Here is a 19,053-nt window from a genome sequence, read left to right as displayed (position 1 = left end):
GAAACAAACTAAAAATTAGCAAATATGCTATGCACCTCCAGCGAAGTTTACGATTGCACTGGAAAATAGCTGTGTAGACTAAAAGATGGCGACAAACATCGATTTATAATTTTGCCCGATGGCTAATAGAGCATATATGTACTGAAATTAAACGTTTTTATTTTCACAGCTGAACTCCTCTATAACTAATAAAAATTGAAAACACAACCTTTTTAGCAATTTGCACATATTTTAAACTCTATGACGAAATTATCTAAAACAAAATTCTCTATAACACATACTTCTCTGTAAAGATTTTTTTTTGCGCTAGTTGAAATTCTAACACAAATTAAACCCTTTATAACGGATTATTGGCAATTTGTTTTGTTGAAGTTCACACAAACAAAATAGGAAAAAATCAAAACTCGCCCAATGTTGTTCGTCAATTGCTGTAAGATACGTTACATTTTCAATGCTTTGTGCGTAGTCTCTCGTATACACCAAACAATGCCATGTTTTTGCTTTGCGTGTTCAAAAACACAAAAGACAACGGTGTTCGAGGAATAACATTAGGGTGCCGATTACGGCATATGTGAACTAGTAAAATCGTAAAATCGAAATCTCTATTGAGAATTAAGTATATTTTTAATGAACGAGAATTCTTGAAATTTAAGAACGCGAATGATTAAATCTATCAAATCTATAAAAAAATTGCACTAAAATGTGTATAAAAGTGGTAACATCCATAAATTACAATATGATATATCTTTCGATACGAAAGCGCAATCGCTGTAATAAGGCCTCAGTTTAAATTAATTTTTAAAATGATAAGAACTTTTATGGAGTCTCGAACCAATGCCCTGATCATATATTGCTTCTCTTCCTCATTCTGAAGACTTCGTTCATAAAGAAAAGTGGCAAAAACAAAGTGAAATAAGAATCACTTCATACTTCACTGCAAAATAAAAATTCAATTTCTGTATATGTTCGTTTGCCTATTTTATTAAGTACACAAATCTAATTTGTTAGTTTTTCTATAATGTAGTTTTTTTGTCGGCCCCCAAATGCTACGTTATAGAGAAGTTCGATTGTACCTTTATTTCACGTTGGATGGACCTATCGAAACGTACTTTTCCATTCGTAATTGATAATAGATCACTAATCACTCATTCAATTATTCGCCAATTCATTGAAAACAAATGGTTTTATAAAGGGAAAAACAATGAATAGGTCAAGTTCGGATATTCCAACATCTTGAGGATTAAAACTATAAACTCACATATGCTTTCAATAAGAAGTCATGTAAACCAAACGAAAGAAAATCGTTGGTGCCAAATAATGTCCATTTTATAAGATTTAAGGCCTAGACCACTAACTTTATTTTTGTCCCTCGATTCGTTTGCGAATTTATTGCTTCGTAAAACCAGTTGTTTTCAAAGAATTGGCGAACGAATCGAGTAACAAAAGAAAAAAAGTTAGTGGTCTTGGCCGTAATAAATCTTAATAAAATGGACCATTATTTGGCACCAATGATTTTCTTCCGTTTAGTTTACACAATTTCTTATTCCAAGTATAGATAGAATATCCAAGCTTGAAGGAAATGTTTTTATACCCCACACCACTACTGTAGTACAGGCTATTATAACTTAGTGTATTTGTTTGTAACACACAAAAGGAAGAGAGATAGACCCATTTATGAGTCTATGGATCGACTCAGAATGCTTTGATTTGGCTATGTCCGTCTGTTTGTCCATGTTAACTTGTGTACTATGCACATGACGCAATTTTTAACAGATCATTTTCAAATTTGGCTCAGGCATCTATTTGGCCTAGAAACGAAGCCTGTTGAAAATGGAAGAAATCGGTTCAGTTTTGGATATATATATTATCTATGTCCGTTTTGGGCTAATATTGCCACAATATCTACATTTGTTAACCGATTTGCCCAATAATAATGTGGTAATTTGTAAACCGATTCTCACGAAAGTTGGCACGAAAGCTTATCTTATGTTTCATGAGATCACTGGTGAATTTCTTAAAAATCGGTTTAGATTTAGATATAGCTCTTATATATATGTATGGCCCGATTTTCACTTCTAGGGTCTTTGCAAATGCAATAATCAAACGATTTTCTCTAAATTTTGTACAGCGATATCCTTCAATTCCTTAATATGTACGGTTGTTGGTCGAAATTATATTTGTCAAATTTAACCAATTTTAATTAAGACGATTTACCCTGCATGCACAATGTGGTTTAGGGTACCAAAAGTTCGGCTTCAGCCAACTTTATCCCTTTTTTATTTGTTTAATATAATTATAAGAAATATGTGGTTTATCGGTTCAACTGTAATGTACGTTGAATACATGGAGCCTAGACTCTCCAATATTATATGGCCCAATCTAAAATCGAGGAGATCTATTGTGAAATCATAGGCCTTGTCCAATATGATGCAAAGAAATGTTAGGTTAAAGGTGCGTGATGCCCAACGTTGGTTGACCAATCATAACTCCATCCTGAGAGTTAGAGCCCGCTGTATTTATTATTGTAGTCATACACTCAATCGTCCGTCAATCGTCCCAGAGGATGTTCTCTAGCCCCAAACCATTTCATGACCAAGCTGAAATACAGGACCTTTGTCAATTCAAATACACTGGCAGAGTCCAAAACAAGGTTTATACTTCGCTGATTTTTTGGGTAGCCCTTTGGCAACGAAAGTAATGTGGGCCGCTAATAACGTCCAGCTTCATTCAGTGTCAGAATCGTTATTCCCTCAGATATTGATTTAAAACCCAACAGTGTACTCAATCTCCTTCGCCATGATTTCTTACTCAATCTGGATATATCGCCTGGATGGTGAAATTCTTTTCTGATTCGGCGGAAATTCCTTTAATCCATAGAGTACAATTCTTGCCCGATTACACTGATAGAAAAGCTGATGCAAAACATGGATACTTCGATTCTATAACACAACAAGATTTATATCTTAATAATTAGGCACTAGTATTAGGGTTGTCAAAACTGAAACCGAAACCCTGTTAACCGGTTTCGATTGTCTCCATTGAAATCGGTTTTTAAGAAAAAAAGTCAGACACCGAAAAAAAAACGTTCTTTAGATGTCGGTAAACACCTTTTTTAATTCATTATTATCCAAATATTTTTCGTAATACGCAGCTCCGCGTACTACCAGTAGGATAATTTTCTACAAATCCACTTCCTTAATTGAAGCAAAGAAGGGTGCACAAATTCTTGTTTAATAATTTACAAAACCTTGTTCAAAGGAGAAACAGTTTAGAAGAAATAAGACATAAGCTAATGAATACAGTAATACTATTCTTGGGAACAGGTGTTTTTCCATCGAATGGCAATGTTTTAACATATGTTCTGCTAAAAGTTCAAGTGATCAAAGAAATAATTCAGATTTAATAAACATCAGTGTCAACACTTATTGTCCAACATATTTACAAGCTATTTTGAATGAGATCAAAAACAGACCCCTAAAAACAAAAATGATAAATCACCGAATGAGGCTTCTATGTATTATTTGAATAATATCTTTTCCGCGGAATGACCGTGAAAATTTTAACCCTTGCTAGAGGAAAAATAGCTCTTTTTTCACAGATAAGTTTATGGAAAAATATGAGTATCCTGCATGTGACATACTTATCATGTGGCATGTTATATATCTTGTTTTCATATGCTGAAACTGTGTCATGTCTCTTGAGTCTATAGACATATCGAGCGATGTTGCTAATGCAAATATACCCATGAACATTCCATTAAGAAACAGGGGCAATCTTTCCCACATCGCTGAGTGTTTTCAAGATTAAGGCCAATGATAAGGGACCTCCATTTTATGGCTGATTCCGAACGGCGTGCCGCAGATCTACACCTCTTAGAGCAGAAGTTTGTACATGGCAAGAGGAGATAACCACCGCTGATATTTTTATTTTTTGTTCTGATGTTCTCGCCAAGATTAGGACGTTCAACGTCAAAGCCGGATATGCTGCCGTATATTAGTGTGGGGGTGAAATATGTTTTCGTTCTGATTTTGTGATATACGATAAAGCGTGAGTTTCATAAATTTGGGATATATTTTTCCACAATCCGGATTTGGGATATTGGGATATATTTTTCCACAATCCGGATTTGTGTTATCTTAGATGTTATCCCAAGGTTTTTCACTTTGCCAACAATTTTAATTTTGGAGTTTCCGATCAAATAAATTAATGTCTTTTATCGCAGTGTTTCACTTATGAATGCAAATTGCCATGGACTTATTTGGGTTATGTGTGTAAGGCAGTTAGCCGTAGGCCACTGTAAAACATTCGTCAATTCTTGGTTGACTAATGCAATACAGTCATCTGAAGTTTCCTTAGGTTCTGATGTGTAAATTTGTGCATCGTCAGCGTAAATTTTAATATCGCAGTGCTGGATAGCATATGATATATCATTACTGTACATAGTATGCAGTAGAGGACACAAATTACATCCTTGGGGAACACCTCTATGCATTACAAGTGATGCAGAAGACTCTCCATTATATGTCGTATATTGCAAACGATCTTGCAAGAGTACTTGCAAATTCAAACATATATATAAGCATATTACATAATGTAAGATGGTGAACTGCATCAACAGTCTTTGAGTGGTCTAAAAGAACTTGAATTGAACTTGAATTCCATTAGAGCTATAGTACAGATGTGTTTAGGTCATAATCCGGATGGTCTATAAGTCAATAATTCATGATCGTTTAAATGCGCATACATCTGTTTGTGTGGTATTTTTTTAGTCACTTTCAATTGGAACGGCGATATGGCAATGGATCTGAATTTGTTTACACTCTTCTAGAAAGGAACTATTTTGTAAATTTCCGGATTCTACGGTGATAATAAAATTAAAGACGTGTGTTAATGGTTTATTATATAAGGAGCAATTAGTCTTACGAATTTGGGATTAATATAATATTAGAATAATTATTTATAGTTCCACCTGAACTAGTCTCTACATCAATCATAGGTATATTTACAAACGTTTTGTTTAAGTTATTTACATCTATTCCACTCTTGGTGTTGGAAGCGCTAGAAATGCCATATATATGACGAGTTCCATCTCAACTCTGTTTTCCTCCAACGGCCCTGTTAAATTTGTTTGTAAAGTAGTACAATTTAGCCCGATTTATTTGGAATACGCCAGTTCGTCGGCAATCTTAATATGACTCGTAGAGCGATGGGATTTTATATCTTTTCCATAGTTTGTAGGCTTTGTCTCTCTTTTTCTATTTGTAAATATTTTGATTCTCTGACTAAGCTAGGGCTTGTCATGGCGTTTTAAGGTTTTTGTTATCATCGGAACATGTTTGTTTTTCTTCGGCATTTGAACTGAAATGAATATAATTTATTCCATGATATATTAAGAAGGTCATTTTCAAAGGCCAAATGGTTGATTTGGCCTTTGAAATGTAGCTTTGCTATTAACGTTTCTATGTGCTTATTTGACCTATATATACATCATAGTACAATCTTGTTACCTCCTAATTTAAGCTCTACGAAAATGTGCTTATGGTTTTCATCCAATTCCGAAAAACAAACTAGCCGAGGTTTTATGATTTTGCGGAGGTATATGGCAACGACTTCACCATTATAGAAGACTCTTCGTTATATGTCGTATATTGCGTACAATTTTACAATTATGACGATATCATTCTAGCACCTTTGAGTCGTCTAAAAGAACTAGAAGTAGAAGAAAATGAGTTATACGCATACGCAAACAAGTTGAAACCATTAACGGTGAATGTTTCGTCGGTACTATCTGGATGAAAACAAGCTTAAGAGTCACAGTTGGCATCTATTCCGGAATTTTCGACGGGATGTCAAAATTCATGCATTTTCTTATATCAGCTCTGTGTATTAATATGGTAGCTTTTCAAATCTGATGTACGCTTTGCCACGATTGAAATCGTAGCTACATATAGTTTGTTACATTGTTACAAATATTATTGAAAATAATTTTAATTTTTTTATGACCTTTTATGATATTCAATGCTAAGTATATATCTTATTTAGTCTTACAATATATTTGATATAAGATTGAAGAAATAAATAAATAATTTTAATTTGGTTTTGTGTATGTTTTATTTATTGCAAAAAACAATGTAACATCTTAACTATCCTTGATTTGTTTTATTCAGCAGTTGATTTCATTTTGTTTTCCAATACCCAATAGTTTCCTTCGTCTGTTATTGATTTAAAATAATACCAGCAGGTACTGACAAGGTACCGTCTTATTTCTATCAGTGTATGGTTCTAATGGAGGCGACCGTTCGCCTTACGTTTTTGAATAGAAATGAATGAATGAAATATATATCGAATTTAAGTGCACCTTCTGGCCTACTATGTAGTAGGACATTTGCAGGAAATATATACATAAATAATATTCGTCGGCGTTACACATATAATGCTAAAAATACAATTATAAAAACTTTGATGGCTAAATAAATTGTTCCTCATTTCCATATTAGAAAACAACATTTTTGCGCAAATAACTCAATTAATATGTTATTTATTTAATTTTTTTAACAAAAAAAAACTATGTACGTAAATTGTAAGAGTTACCCTAGATAGGCACTAGGTTAACTTTACAGGCACAGGATTCCATGGTAAGCTTACAGTACGACTTTTAAACAAACATAAAAATTCCTCCTAGAAAAAATAGTATACTTTTGTTTTGCCAAAAAAAGGAAGTAAACACTTATCCTCGCCCCAATGTAAATCAACGTTGTTTAAATGTTGTATGCATAAATTGTTTGTTGCATGTTTATTTGTTTACACATTCATTGGCTTCAAGTTGTTCATCAGTAATCCCTTATCCTTAGTTCAGATAGCAAAGATCGAATATCACTTGAAATTATTTAATAATTAACACCATGTTTTTCGTTTTATTTCTTTTTACTTTTAAAGCTTTTACGCAACTTTGGTATGGCTACCAGATGTCCTACACCATTCGCTTTTCCATTTACACCGCTGGGCTTAAGTTTATTCGATATTGATCCGTCCAGAATATTAACATTGTTGCACCATCAGACATGGTTAGCAGAAGAGGCTTTAAGGTGAGTATGGCGATCACTTGGCGGCAAGCACAATCGGCCTTATGAATATTTATTAACGTTCTTTCAGAAATCGCGGTTTACTGACGCCCCCGCCTACATCAAAGGATTTCTCACACCGTTACAATCCCTTAAGCGATCTACTTTCCAAAGATTATCATCCCAACCATATGCATGTAAACACTGCCGATCTGTTAGGCCGATCATCAACTTCTTCAGCAACCAATGCTGGGGGAGCCAGTGATTTGGCTAACAAACACCAACAACAGCAACACCGTTCCATACCACAGCAACACCAGTACAAACAACAACCACCTTTTAATATACGTTATCCGTCGCCAAGTGCATTTTTCCATCATCAGCAGCAGCAACAACAAACGCAAGCCTTACATCACCATTTGCAACATCAACTTCAGCCACAGAAGCTAATAAAATTAACTAGACAAAATACGCCATCTCCACATCATCAACAACAGCAAGGCGCCAATTCGATTCAGTCCTTGCACAAGACCTCCTCTGAGCGCTCTGTTACACCTTGCCATCCCTCCAAGGACGATAACAATGATTGTGATGCCGTAATTGAATTGACACCAATGTCACACGATGAGGCAGCTGCCATTAGAGACCGAGACAGTGGTAATTCCAGTGCAGCCACAACTAGTTCCATTACCTCATCCATGATCTATAAGGATTCCCTAGAGCAATTATTGCAACGCCGCCACTCAAGCTCAACACTGGCTGTTGAGTCGGGTTTGAAGACGTATTCGCAACTTTTGTTGAACTCAAGCACTCCAACGGATACCTCAAGTTGTAAGGAGAAAAGCTCCTCTTCATCTACCTCATCTACACCGCCACCAACACCTGGTACGCCAGGTCAGCTCTCACTTAGCCGTAGTAGTTTGTTGAAAAGCCCCTCGGATACCTCATCATTGTTCAGCGAGCCCATCGAAGAGGAGACCCGTTGCATAGTGTGCAATGCTCACTTCCCCAATGTTTGGCTATTGGAACAACACGCCGCCCTGCAGCACCCCCTTTTGGGGCCAGGTGAGGAAAAACCTTTTATTTGTGAACAATGTGGTCAAACCTATCGATATCGTTCAGCTTATGCCAAACACAAAGAAACCAATCATCGATCGCGTCTACCCGCTGACAAGCTCTTCACATGCGATGTCTGTGGCATGCAGTTCCGCTACTTGAAATCCTTTAAGAAACATCGCCTAAACCATGCCCTCGAGCGATTGCATGGCAAAAAAGGTAAGCATCCATTTGCCATGCATATGCAACATGAAATGGTTCCGGGTTCCCAGGAGCCTTGCGCTGCCCCTATGGGCTCCGATTCAGATATCGTTGAAGATTTACGTATCAATATCAAAAAAGAACGTGACGATGATGAGTCGCAACATCAGCAACATCACCAACAGCAATTGCTTCTGCAAAAGCAGGGGCATGAGGAGGAGACCGAAGGCGGAGGTGGCGCTGATTTAGTAGGAGTTCTAAGTTACGCAGAAAATCAAAAACTACAGACCAATACGAAAGAGCCGAATATTATTCACAGCTCGGACGGAATACATAGTACAAATAAGAGGGTAAGTATTCAGCCTAAAATGTGGCTATTGGCAATTTCAAAAATCCCATTATAGGAACAAATTTAAGATGAATGTCATAGATTTCCATAGGATTTGCACTTCATGCGCATTTCCTATTTGCTATACCCACTCCGCTCAGCCGAACTTAGCACGCTCTTACTTGTTTTATTTAAATTATTTTATTTAATAATTTGTGGATATTTCGTACATAAAAATCGTGGTTTGAATAGATATACGGTGAATTTCAAGAAAATCGGTTCAGATTTGCATTTAGTTCCGATATATACTTTTTGGTATATTCCTTTAAACATCAACATTTAACAACCGATTGGGCCGCTATTTACTGAAAACGTTGTCGACTCATAAGAGTAAATGTATGGTTAGTTTTAAAATAATCAGTTCAGATTGTTTGTTAATGGTACTGGTAATGGTAATGGTACATCACAAGATTAAAATCTTATATATATCGATACCGGTTTAAGGAATGAATTTACATTAAATATGTGTTTTTAGAAAAATAAAAAAAAGTAATATTATTATTAATTTTAATTATAAAAGTAAAATTTTTTCACAAGACTGTTTTTAGCCATTATATTCTAAATATAGTGTTTGAAAATTGTTTTCTTGAAGAGTGGCAAATTGTTCCAGAGACGAATACGAATGTTTATTAAAAATTGTTTCTCAGTGTTTGGGGTTCGTTGTCAGATCGAGCAAAATTGTGATAATTTTTTGCAGTAGAATTCGACATTTCGCTTTCAGGAGTTTTTCGAAACTAATGTCGATATTTTGTAGACGAATTGCGAAATTGGGTCTTTCCTTTTCTTATGCTATTGTCTTACGAGCATTATTGTTGCCTTACTTTCAATTTGTTAAAGTCTTTCGAATCACAATTTGCGAAAATTACACATCCATAAAGTAGGGGGGTATAAGATACGATTTCCCTAAAAGCATACGAACTTAAACTTCTCAGCATCTCTTGAACTTTATCAACAGTTTTCTTAATATGATTGGTCCAAGACCGTTTCGTGTTGAATATTACACCAAGGTTAGAGGATGAATCAACAGCTTCTATTACTGAGTAGTTCAGAGTAGGAGGAATTTGAGTAGCTGATATTTTTTGAGAATTTCATTGGCTTAGTCTTTGCCGGATTAAGATAGAGACTATTTTTTTTCGCCCAGTTTTGGATTTCATTTAGATAATATTATTCAACATGATTGTACACAATTTGGTTTAGTGCATCGGAATATCAGGTAGATCGTTTATGTATATAGAAAAAAGCAAGGGACCAAGGATAGAGCCCTTTATACATCAACTGCTGTAGATGTTATATCACCAACATTAACGGATTGACGGCGTCCGGTTAAGTATGATGAAATTAGCTTGCAAACAGGTTTGAAGAAAAAGAAAAGTTTGTCGAGCTTCGAGATAATATTATTATGGTTCATTGTGTCAAAGGCTCTACTGTGGTTTAATAGAACCAGAAATTATTCCATATTTTGCCTCAAGTCTCCACGACGTCAATTAGAACAGTCGAACAGTTTCTTTTTGATCGAAATTTCCAGTCTATTGGGAACGTTGACCTTCTTAGTTTGGCAAAACAAAATTTTTGTTAAAAAAAATATCTGCCAAATATCAATTTTGGTTTAAATTGTTCACCAGGGTTACAAGTATTGTTATTTGCTAAAATTTAATATATATGCATACCAATCTATTTGCTAGAACAACGACTTTATGGCATTACACCGAGAGTAGCAATATATTACTTAAATTTTAGGGATGTCATCAGTATATAACTTTGATTGTTTTATTGATTTAGTATAGATAAATAAATATAGATCCGTTAAAAAGACAACTACAGTTTTTGCGAGATTTTTGAGAAGTTGGTCTCCTAACAATAAATATTTTTTTATATTAGTCTATTAATGAACACAATTTAAAAAAAATGGTGGCGAACGTAGCCCAAAGGTTAGCATATCGGCCTAAGACGCTGAGCGCATCGGTTTAATCCTGGCGAGAACATTAGGAAAAATTTTGACCGGCGGTTATCCCCTCCTAATGCTGGCGACATTGGGAGGTACTATGCCATTTAACACAAGTAAAACCGTGCTAAGTTCAGCCAAACCGAATCATATATACCCTCCGCCATGGATCTCACTTGTAAATGTCTTTGCCCGATATCTCTTTCAACCAAACAAAGTATAAAACATGAAAATTGGAATGCTTTTGGAGCCATATCAAGTTATGGACCGATTCGGACCATACTGGGTTGTTGAGGTTGTTGCACAGTAGAAGTCATTGTGCAAAATTTCAGGCAAATCGGATAAGAATTGCGGAAGACTGAAAATTCCCCTGCCACAATCGAGACAGGAGGGGATGGCATCGAAACGGGACCCGCCCTGTGTGGGTGGGTCATCTAGTTGGAATGGGCTCAAAGTGTGCTCCAGCGGGTAAGCACGTAACTCAAAAAGTACTTCGACAGCAGCAGCTAGTGAAGCGTCTAAGGAGGAATCGTCCACACCGCAAGTGTTCAGTGTCCTGAGGAAGAGTGGTTCCAGAGCTTTCACACCTGCCTCTGGATGCGTACGGAAGCTCATTACAAGATCTAATGAATCTTGTGAGGATGAGCTCCTGGTGGAATCGGAAGACGAGGCTAACACAACAGTGGTGACTATGCAGTAAAACTGACTATGATCCGGTTTCTACAGATAAATCTCCACCATTGTAAGGCCCCTTTGGCAACTCTTAAGTTCCTTCTGATGGCAGTGGGATTTTACCTGATTCTTATCCAGGAACCATGGGTGTATGAACGAATGGTTCGTAGACTCAGAATTCCGGGATTTTACCTACTCAAGGGTACGGGGAATGGAAGACACAGAGCCTGTATACTTGCAAAAAATAGTCTAAATATTTTTCTTCTTCCATCGCCTAGCACTGAAGATTTAGTAGTAGCCACCCATAAACTAAACAAATATAACCTTAAGGTTTTGGTTGAAGCCGCTCCAAGGAAGTGATGCTAATGAACAACACCTGATATGGGGAAATTCGGATGTCAACGAAAGGGGTGAGCAGCTTATTGAATTTATTATAAGTACAATCCGGCGATTTGTAATAAAGGGGATAAACCGATCATTATTACCAGGAACAGGCAGGAGGTACTAGATATTACCTTTGTATCGGAAGATGTAAGCGAAAGAATATGCGACTGGGAAGTGTTGGATGACCACAGCTCCTCCGATCATCGTTATATTAGTATCAGCCTTGGAGAAAATACTGCAGAAGTGGTCCCTCGGCTAAACAGAATAAAGGCGGTTTGGGATAAATTTCGGCACAAATTCGTCTTCTAGACCAGAAAAAGAAGTGGAAACTACGGAGGTTATAGACATAGTGGTCAATCGGATCACGATGGCCCTGAATGACTCGCTTGTGCCTAGCCGAGGGCCAAACAGAGACCACCATGGGTCCACCATGGTTGGTGGGTGGTTGGAAAGGTCTTAGGAAAGCCACAAGAGCACCAAACGATTAGGACATTTATAAGGATGAGCTAAGAAAACATAAGGGCGAACTGAAAAAGGCTCAGAACAAATCCTGAGTAGAATTCTGGAGCTCAGTGGAGGATACATCTGAGGCCTCTAGACTAAGGTAAGATTCCGTCCTCTAGACCTATTACGGTGGGGTATATTCAGAAGTCAGAGAATTTATGGACAATGTCTAGTGAGGAAACACTAGAACTACTACATTTCCCGAGAAATTCTCCAACGGACAACGTGGCGCCAGAAGAGGTTGTCACTGGCATACATTCGTCGGAGGCTAGTAGGGAAATTGTGTCTGAGCCGAAAATTTTTTTGGCGATAAGAAGTTTCGACTCCTTTAAGTCGCCAGGCCCTGATGATGTATTACCGGTTGAATTACAAGCTGTGTCTGAATGTATCAGAATGTCATATATACCTGTGGGATAGAGGGACACGAAGGCCATTTTCATTCCGAAGACCGTTAAGATGTTGATAGAAACATATCTTAGGGCAAAGATCCCAGGAGATCGCCTGTCGCTGCAGCAGCATGCATATATTAAAGGCAAGTCCACTGAAATAGCCTTTCACGACCTAGTCGGCTACATAGAGCGTTCTCTCGCTGTCAAGGAATATACAATGGTAGCATTTCTTGACATTGAAAGTGGTCTAGGTATACATTCGTGCAAGACAGAAGTAGTTCTTTTCAGCAGGCGATACAAGTTGCCTACAGTGGAACCTGTCTGCTTGGGAGGAGAGAATGTTCCATTTATAGTAAGCGCAAAATACGGGTGTTTTACTGCACAGGAAATTGAACGTCAAATCCAACATTTTCGAAAGGGCACGAAAGGTGTGTCATGCATTAAGTATATACTGCAGTTGTCAGACCTATAATTGTATATGATGTTGTGGTCTGGTGGACTGCGCTTCAAAAATCCACCTACTGCTCCATACTCAACCATATCCAAAGGATGGCTTATTTGCGCATCGCAGCCGCACTGAGGACGACAAAATATGAAGCACTGAATTTAATGCTAAATCTTATGGCTCTGAACATTGTGGTCAGACAAATTGCAGCGACCACTGCCGTAAGATTTCTCATTGGTCATGCTGCGGCTACGGACACTGTGTTATCCTTGATACAATATCCGATGTTCCAGGCAGTGTGAATTACACCCTACATGAGCAGCTTTTTGATAAAAAGTACTGCACCACTATTCCTGATAGAACCGATTGGAAGTACTATATCCCTGGTAACAGAAGTTACATAGACTAGTCTAAAACTAGTCATATCGGAAAGGTTCCCGACCACATTGTGTATCAAGCGGAGATCCTTGCATTTAAAGAAGTGGTGGAATAGCTAAAATATTATGTCATTACGACGATTGGCATTAATATCTTCTCAGACAGCCAAGCAGCCATGAAATCCCTGGAGAACGTTTTTCAGAATTCAAAAACCGCCCTCGATTGCAGAAGATCTCTCGACGTGATGGCTGAACGGTTTAAAATTCACCGGGAATTGTAAAACAGACGAGCTTGCGAGACTAGGATCTGCCCTACGCATTCCAGGGATACTGAAATCTGTGGTATGCCTCTATCGACATATAAGCTAAGTTTTCAGGACCAGGCCCGAAGGACAACGAACGATAGATCTCACAAAGAGGGGGCTGTGAGCACTCCAAAACTATGTGACCCAATCTAGATTTAAAGAGGTCTATCGCTTTGCTGTCATTGGCTAAAACGGACGTCTCAGTCTTTGTGTCCATCATGACAGGTCACTGTCTAATCGTAAAACATGCTGGTAGACTGAAGGTTGCCTGCAACGGCTTCTGCAGAAGCTGAGAGGACATCGAAGAAGAGGAGACTATAGAACACCTCCTGTGTGTATGTCCCGCACTAGCAGTCAGAAGGAGTTTCACATTAGGCTCTCATTTCTTTGAGAACCTCTTTGGTGTAGCGGATGTGATCAGTTATTGGGCTTTTTAACAACTTCCTTCTTCTGTTCCTGTGGTATCGCAAAGGACTAAAACGTCTAAGTGACTAACGAAAATTTTCTAAAGAAAAAATTCAATAAATATTTTGAAAAATGAAATTTTAGTGACATTTTTTAAAGACCGAATTGCAAATTAATTTCTTTAAAAAATAAAATTGTAAGATTATTTTAAACAAAAAACTATTAAAATTTACTTTAAAAGTAGTTCCTAAAGACAAACATCACAAACACTTCTCTAAGACATAATTCTATATGAATTTAATTCTCTCTCTTAGTTCTAGTTTTTTTATTTTAATTGAGATTTTATCTGGAAAAAAATATTATTTAAAAATTGTCTTTAAATAAAATATTTTGCTTGTATGTCTGAAAAACTTTAGTTAATAATAAATATGGTTACCAAAGAATAATAAGTTATATTTAATTATAATTTGTTTGAATTACATCAGCAATGAAATGAAAAAATTTAAGAACCCGTAACCACAATTTTAAAACCCCAAAATGATCACCCTGATTTTTTTCTCGAAATTCCTTAATTAACAATGCAGTTTTTAAAGCAATTGATACGTAGCTCGTTGTGATTGAGGGTCGAAATCTATCAATCAACGGTAAACACCGTTGATTCTCGTAGAAAGTTATTAGTTCTATAGGCTTTGACCGTTAATTTGGGCTCAGTGAGATATTTCTTAAGAAATTTTCAAAATGTACTTTTTGATTTTATTCCAAGAAAATCTTTTTACAGTAATACCTCGGTTTACGTCATTATTGGTTACACAATGTAGTGACGTAATCGACGTAAATAAAAATTCAAATAATTTATACATATGCTAAGTTTTATTCGTTGAGTTTAACAATTTTTATGTAAGTCCAAAGGCAAAAGTGCACTTTAAGGGAAAAGGCAAAAATGCACTCCTAAAATGACCCCGGTGACAGAAATACGAAAAGTTTTTGTTTGAGCTCGTGCCCGGGGACCCCAAATGATCCTTACCACACTCAAATGAAATGTCGCATAGTGGTACTCAAGTTAAAGAAAATTTGTCGTAGAACACGAATATGGCCAAAAAAATGCAAATGCAAATGCAAATTTGCCCGTGAACATTCCATTAAGGAACTGGGGCAAACTTCTCACAAATCAATTCAATTTTAAGCTCACCTCTTTGGAGAGAAGTTTTTACTTGACAAAGTACCTTACAAATGTTGCCAGCATTAGGAGGGCATGACCACCGCTGAAATTTTTTCTGATGTTCCTGCCAGGATTCGAACCCAGGCGTTCAGCGTCATAGACGGATATGCTAACCTCTGCTCTACGATGACCCCATGGCAAAAAAATAGTAGTTAATTATTGGGTTCCAGAGTCTTGGGAATCTTTTACGCTTCCGAACCAACATCCGAATCGGAGTTTTTTTTGATATGTTCAGCACTGGAGGAAAGTGCAAGGAATCGAATAATTTGCGTATAATATGCAAACAGATACATCGACCAAAACTATTTTCAGTTTGTTTACGGAAAATTTTATGGTAATAAAAAACATTTAAAACCAATTGACCATCACAAACAATAACCTGTTGAAGTCATAAAAATAGTTTGAGAGCAAATTAAAATGAGCACAAAAGAAAAAATTTCGTCAAAATACTGAAACTTATTCACCGAAACAATCAATATATTGGGTTGCCCAAAAAGTAATTGCGGATTTTTCATATAGTCGGCGTTGACAAATTTTTTCACAGCTTTTGACTCTGTAATTGCATGCTTTCTTCTGTGAGTTATCAGCTGTTACTTTTAGCTTGCTTTAGAAAAAAAGTGTAAAAAAGTATATTTGATTAAAGATCATTTTAAGTTTTATAAAAAATGCATTTACTTTCTTTTAAAAAATCCGCAATTACTTTTTGGGCAACCCAATAAAACTAATTAGGGCGATGGATTGCAACCCAACTGCAGTTGAGTTAACAACGGCCAAATTTGTTATTGAAATTTCCATTTCTGTGTTGCATATGTGTTTACAATTTACTTAGTACTGGGAAAATTTTAAAATGTTTTACAAATTTTTATTTCATGGTTTTATCTCCTGACAACGCACCAATAAATGCGTGATGGTCATAATCGACCCCTAGGATATTCGCAAAGACAAGCACATTTTGAAGGATTTGGTCAGTTCGTTCACACAATAGGGATCACAATTTTCAATAAAAAATTTTGAGGTATTTTTACCAATTTTACAATAATGGAAGAACTTTCGGATTTTTCCAATTTTTGTAAATGTGGGATACCTAAGAAATAGAAATCTTAAATTTGGGCCAAAAGTCTATTCCGCAAATAATATCTTGCTTTATAAACTCCACAACCAAAAACTCAAATTACACTCCTGATTTTGAAAATTAAAAACCAAACTCAATTATTCCAGATATTGGCTATTCCCGATGGTCAGCGATATTCACATTTCCGCGACATTTCCTAAAATCAGATAAATTCTTCACTTCCTGAGCCAGTTCACCGCCAGTAACACTCTTATTAGGTTCACTGTCCACTGCGATATAATTTATATTTGAAAATTAGAGCCTCATATGCAATTTTCCATGCAATTTCATACTTTCAGCTATCTCCAGAATTCTCTCATACACATAGCACTTCGGTCGGATTTATAATTTTTCCCTTGAAAATTCGCTTGAATTTATAAAGCTGTATGGCAAAATAAGGTTTCTCGTCCTGGTATATGTATAATCTGGCTTTTTCTCAATTACTTCAACATCTAATTTCTTTTCATATATTTCGGAGGATGTCCCTTTTATTTCGAAGGACATCCTTTGCGGCGTTTCCCTTAAGTCCACAGAGGTAGCAAAAGACGGTTTTTTCCTTCAGACAATCTTTGTGTAGATGGCCACGCTCCTCACAATTCCAACAGCATATTTCCTTAAGAACCGCACGATCTCGTATTCATTCGACCCTTCGTTATCCATTTTGCTACCTGAGCCTTCCCTTCACGTCTAAATTTGACGACTGAATGACATCCTTCATACATTTTTCGTGCCTTATCGCCGATTTTCTGAGGTCTGAAAACTGACGTATGTCTTAGTGTAGGAGTTCATGACGAATCTCGGGACACCAGCGAGAGGTTCACGCAATCGATCTGCCAATCTCATTATTGATTCATTAAACTCATCAAAGGACTCGTTAAAACGTTGTTTTCGGCGACAAATATTATCCTTACTATCAAAGTCACTACAAATTTCAAACTCCTACTAAGTTCCGTCCACTCGACAGCTTCGCATTGACGGTGGTATCTCCAATACCAAGCTGTCTGCAGTAGTTCCACAATTTCAGAGCAGCAAGTTGACTGGTGAAAAGTCTGTTGTTTGATGAAAATTACTGCTGCTTAATTATGAAGGGGATGTTAGAAGAAAAAATAGAACACATATGTAAATGAGTGTTTCATTGGATGTTTGTAATCGCCACTGAATTTATGCCTCCCATAATCTTTTTTTTTCAATTTAGAAAGAAAAGGCCATGCCAGTCATGAACACATTAGAAGAGAAATATAAAAAAAAGTTAAGGCGTGCTTAGTTCGGCCGGGCCGAATCTTGGCAACCCACCACCATGGATTCTGCTAAAATATGGGAGCTTTATCTGGTAAGAGATCGATTTGGACCGCACAGTTGTTAATGTCGTTATAGAACACTATATACAAAATTTCAGCCAAATCGAATAAAAATTGCGGCTTGTTAGGGCTCAAGAAGTCAAATCGGAAGATCCGTTTATATGGGAGCTATATCATGCTCTTGGCCGACTTGGACCCAGCTTGCCTCAGTTGTTGGAAGTCTAAAAAACACTATGTGCGAAGTTTCAGCCAAATCGGACTAAAATTGCGGTTTCAAGAAGTCAAATCGGGAGATCGGTTTATATTGGAGCTAAATCCAAATCTGAACCGATATGGTCCATTTGCCATCGCCCACGATCTACAGCAATAAGAAGTATCTGTGCAACATTTCAAGCGGCTAGCTTTACGCATTCGACCGTTATCGTGATTTCGACAGACGGACGGACGAAAATGGCTAGGTCGGTTCCAGATCAATCCTCCGAGGTGTTGCAAACGGAATGACTAGATAAGTTTACTCCCATCCTATGCTGGTGGGTATAAAAATGAGAGCGAGCTCAGCCACATTTCAAAATGTATATCTATGCATGGATCAGTAATATTCCACAAATTAAAATCATCTCCTCCAACAAATTTCTAAAAATATTTCTAAAAAATGCCTAAATTAATCAAAACAATGGAAATTGCATGAAATTTTTTTCAGCAAATTTTGTTTGCTGACCGAAATGTTTGTTAATACAGCAGCTCTAAACAGCTCGCTGAAACAGCAGTAATTCTGTTTAAAATAACAAATTTGGTTGAGTGTACAGACTCTATGTATCACCTCAGTTATAACCATAACAAATTTAAGATATTTCTATCTATCCGTTCAAAAATGGAAGACTTATTTCCCATCCCACGGTGTTTCTTTATGCTGGCCAACTAAATGCTATCGGCAATCTTAGACGAGAGAATCCCCCACTATATGTTACTTGTTCTCCTTTCAGAGTCGACCGAACAACATTTACATATTTTCTTCTAAAAAGAGCCACAAAAGTGCCCAAACCTGACGACGTATATTTCGCCACTTTCGTCACTAAAGGACAAATGTAGAATTTTCTGAATAATCCAAACGTCAGTGTTATTGTCAAAGTTTGCTGAAAATCCTATATATAACCAGTAAGGAAAGGTTAAAGTCGGACGGACCCTATTATATAATACCGTATACCTCCCCTACAATTATAAACTCAGGCAATAGTTATATGTATATGAGAGCTATATCAAAATATGAACCGACTTCTTTCGAACAGATGTCTTGAA

The 19,053-nt window shown here is 36.8% G+C and overlaps 1 protein-coding gene across 7 annotated transcripts in view; it reads left to right on the top strand.

The window, feature by feature from the left end:
- Positions 1-19,053, top strand: part of LOC106091895 (broad-complex core protein isoforms 1/2/3/4/5) — an 889,290-nt gene that overhangs the window by 857,686 nt on the left and 12,551 nt on the right. For 6 of the 7 annotated variants that reach the window (XM_059368068.1, XM_059368069.1, XM_059368071.1 and 3 more), the window contains 2 exons: positions 6,937-7,085; positions 7,153-8,668. In XM_059368068.1, the coding sequence (XP_059224051.1) occupies positions 6,937-7,085; positions 7,153-8,668 (1,665 nt within the window). The remainder of the gene's footprint in view (positions 1-6,936; positions 7,086-7,152; positions 8,669-19,053) is intronic. The other variant, XM_059368073.1, reaches the window with a different exon arrangement.

Source organism: Stomoxys calcitrans, chromosome 4 (assembly GCF_963082655.1).
Source record: "Stomoxys calcitrans chromosome 4, idStoCalc2.1, whole genome shotgun sequence".
In the NCBI taxonomy this organism is placed as follows: domain Eukaryota; kingdom Metazoa; phylum Arthropoda; class Insecta; order Diptera; family Muscidae; genus Stomoxys; species Stomoxys calcitrans.
Note: the sequence above shows the minus strand (reverse complement) of the source record. Positions and strands in the feature narration are given on the sequence as shown.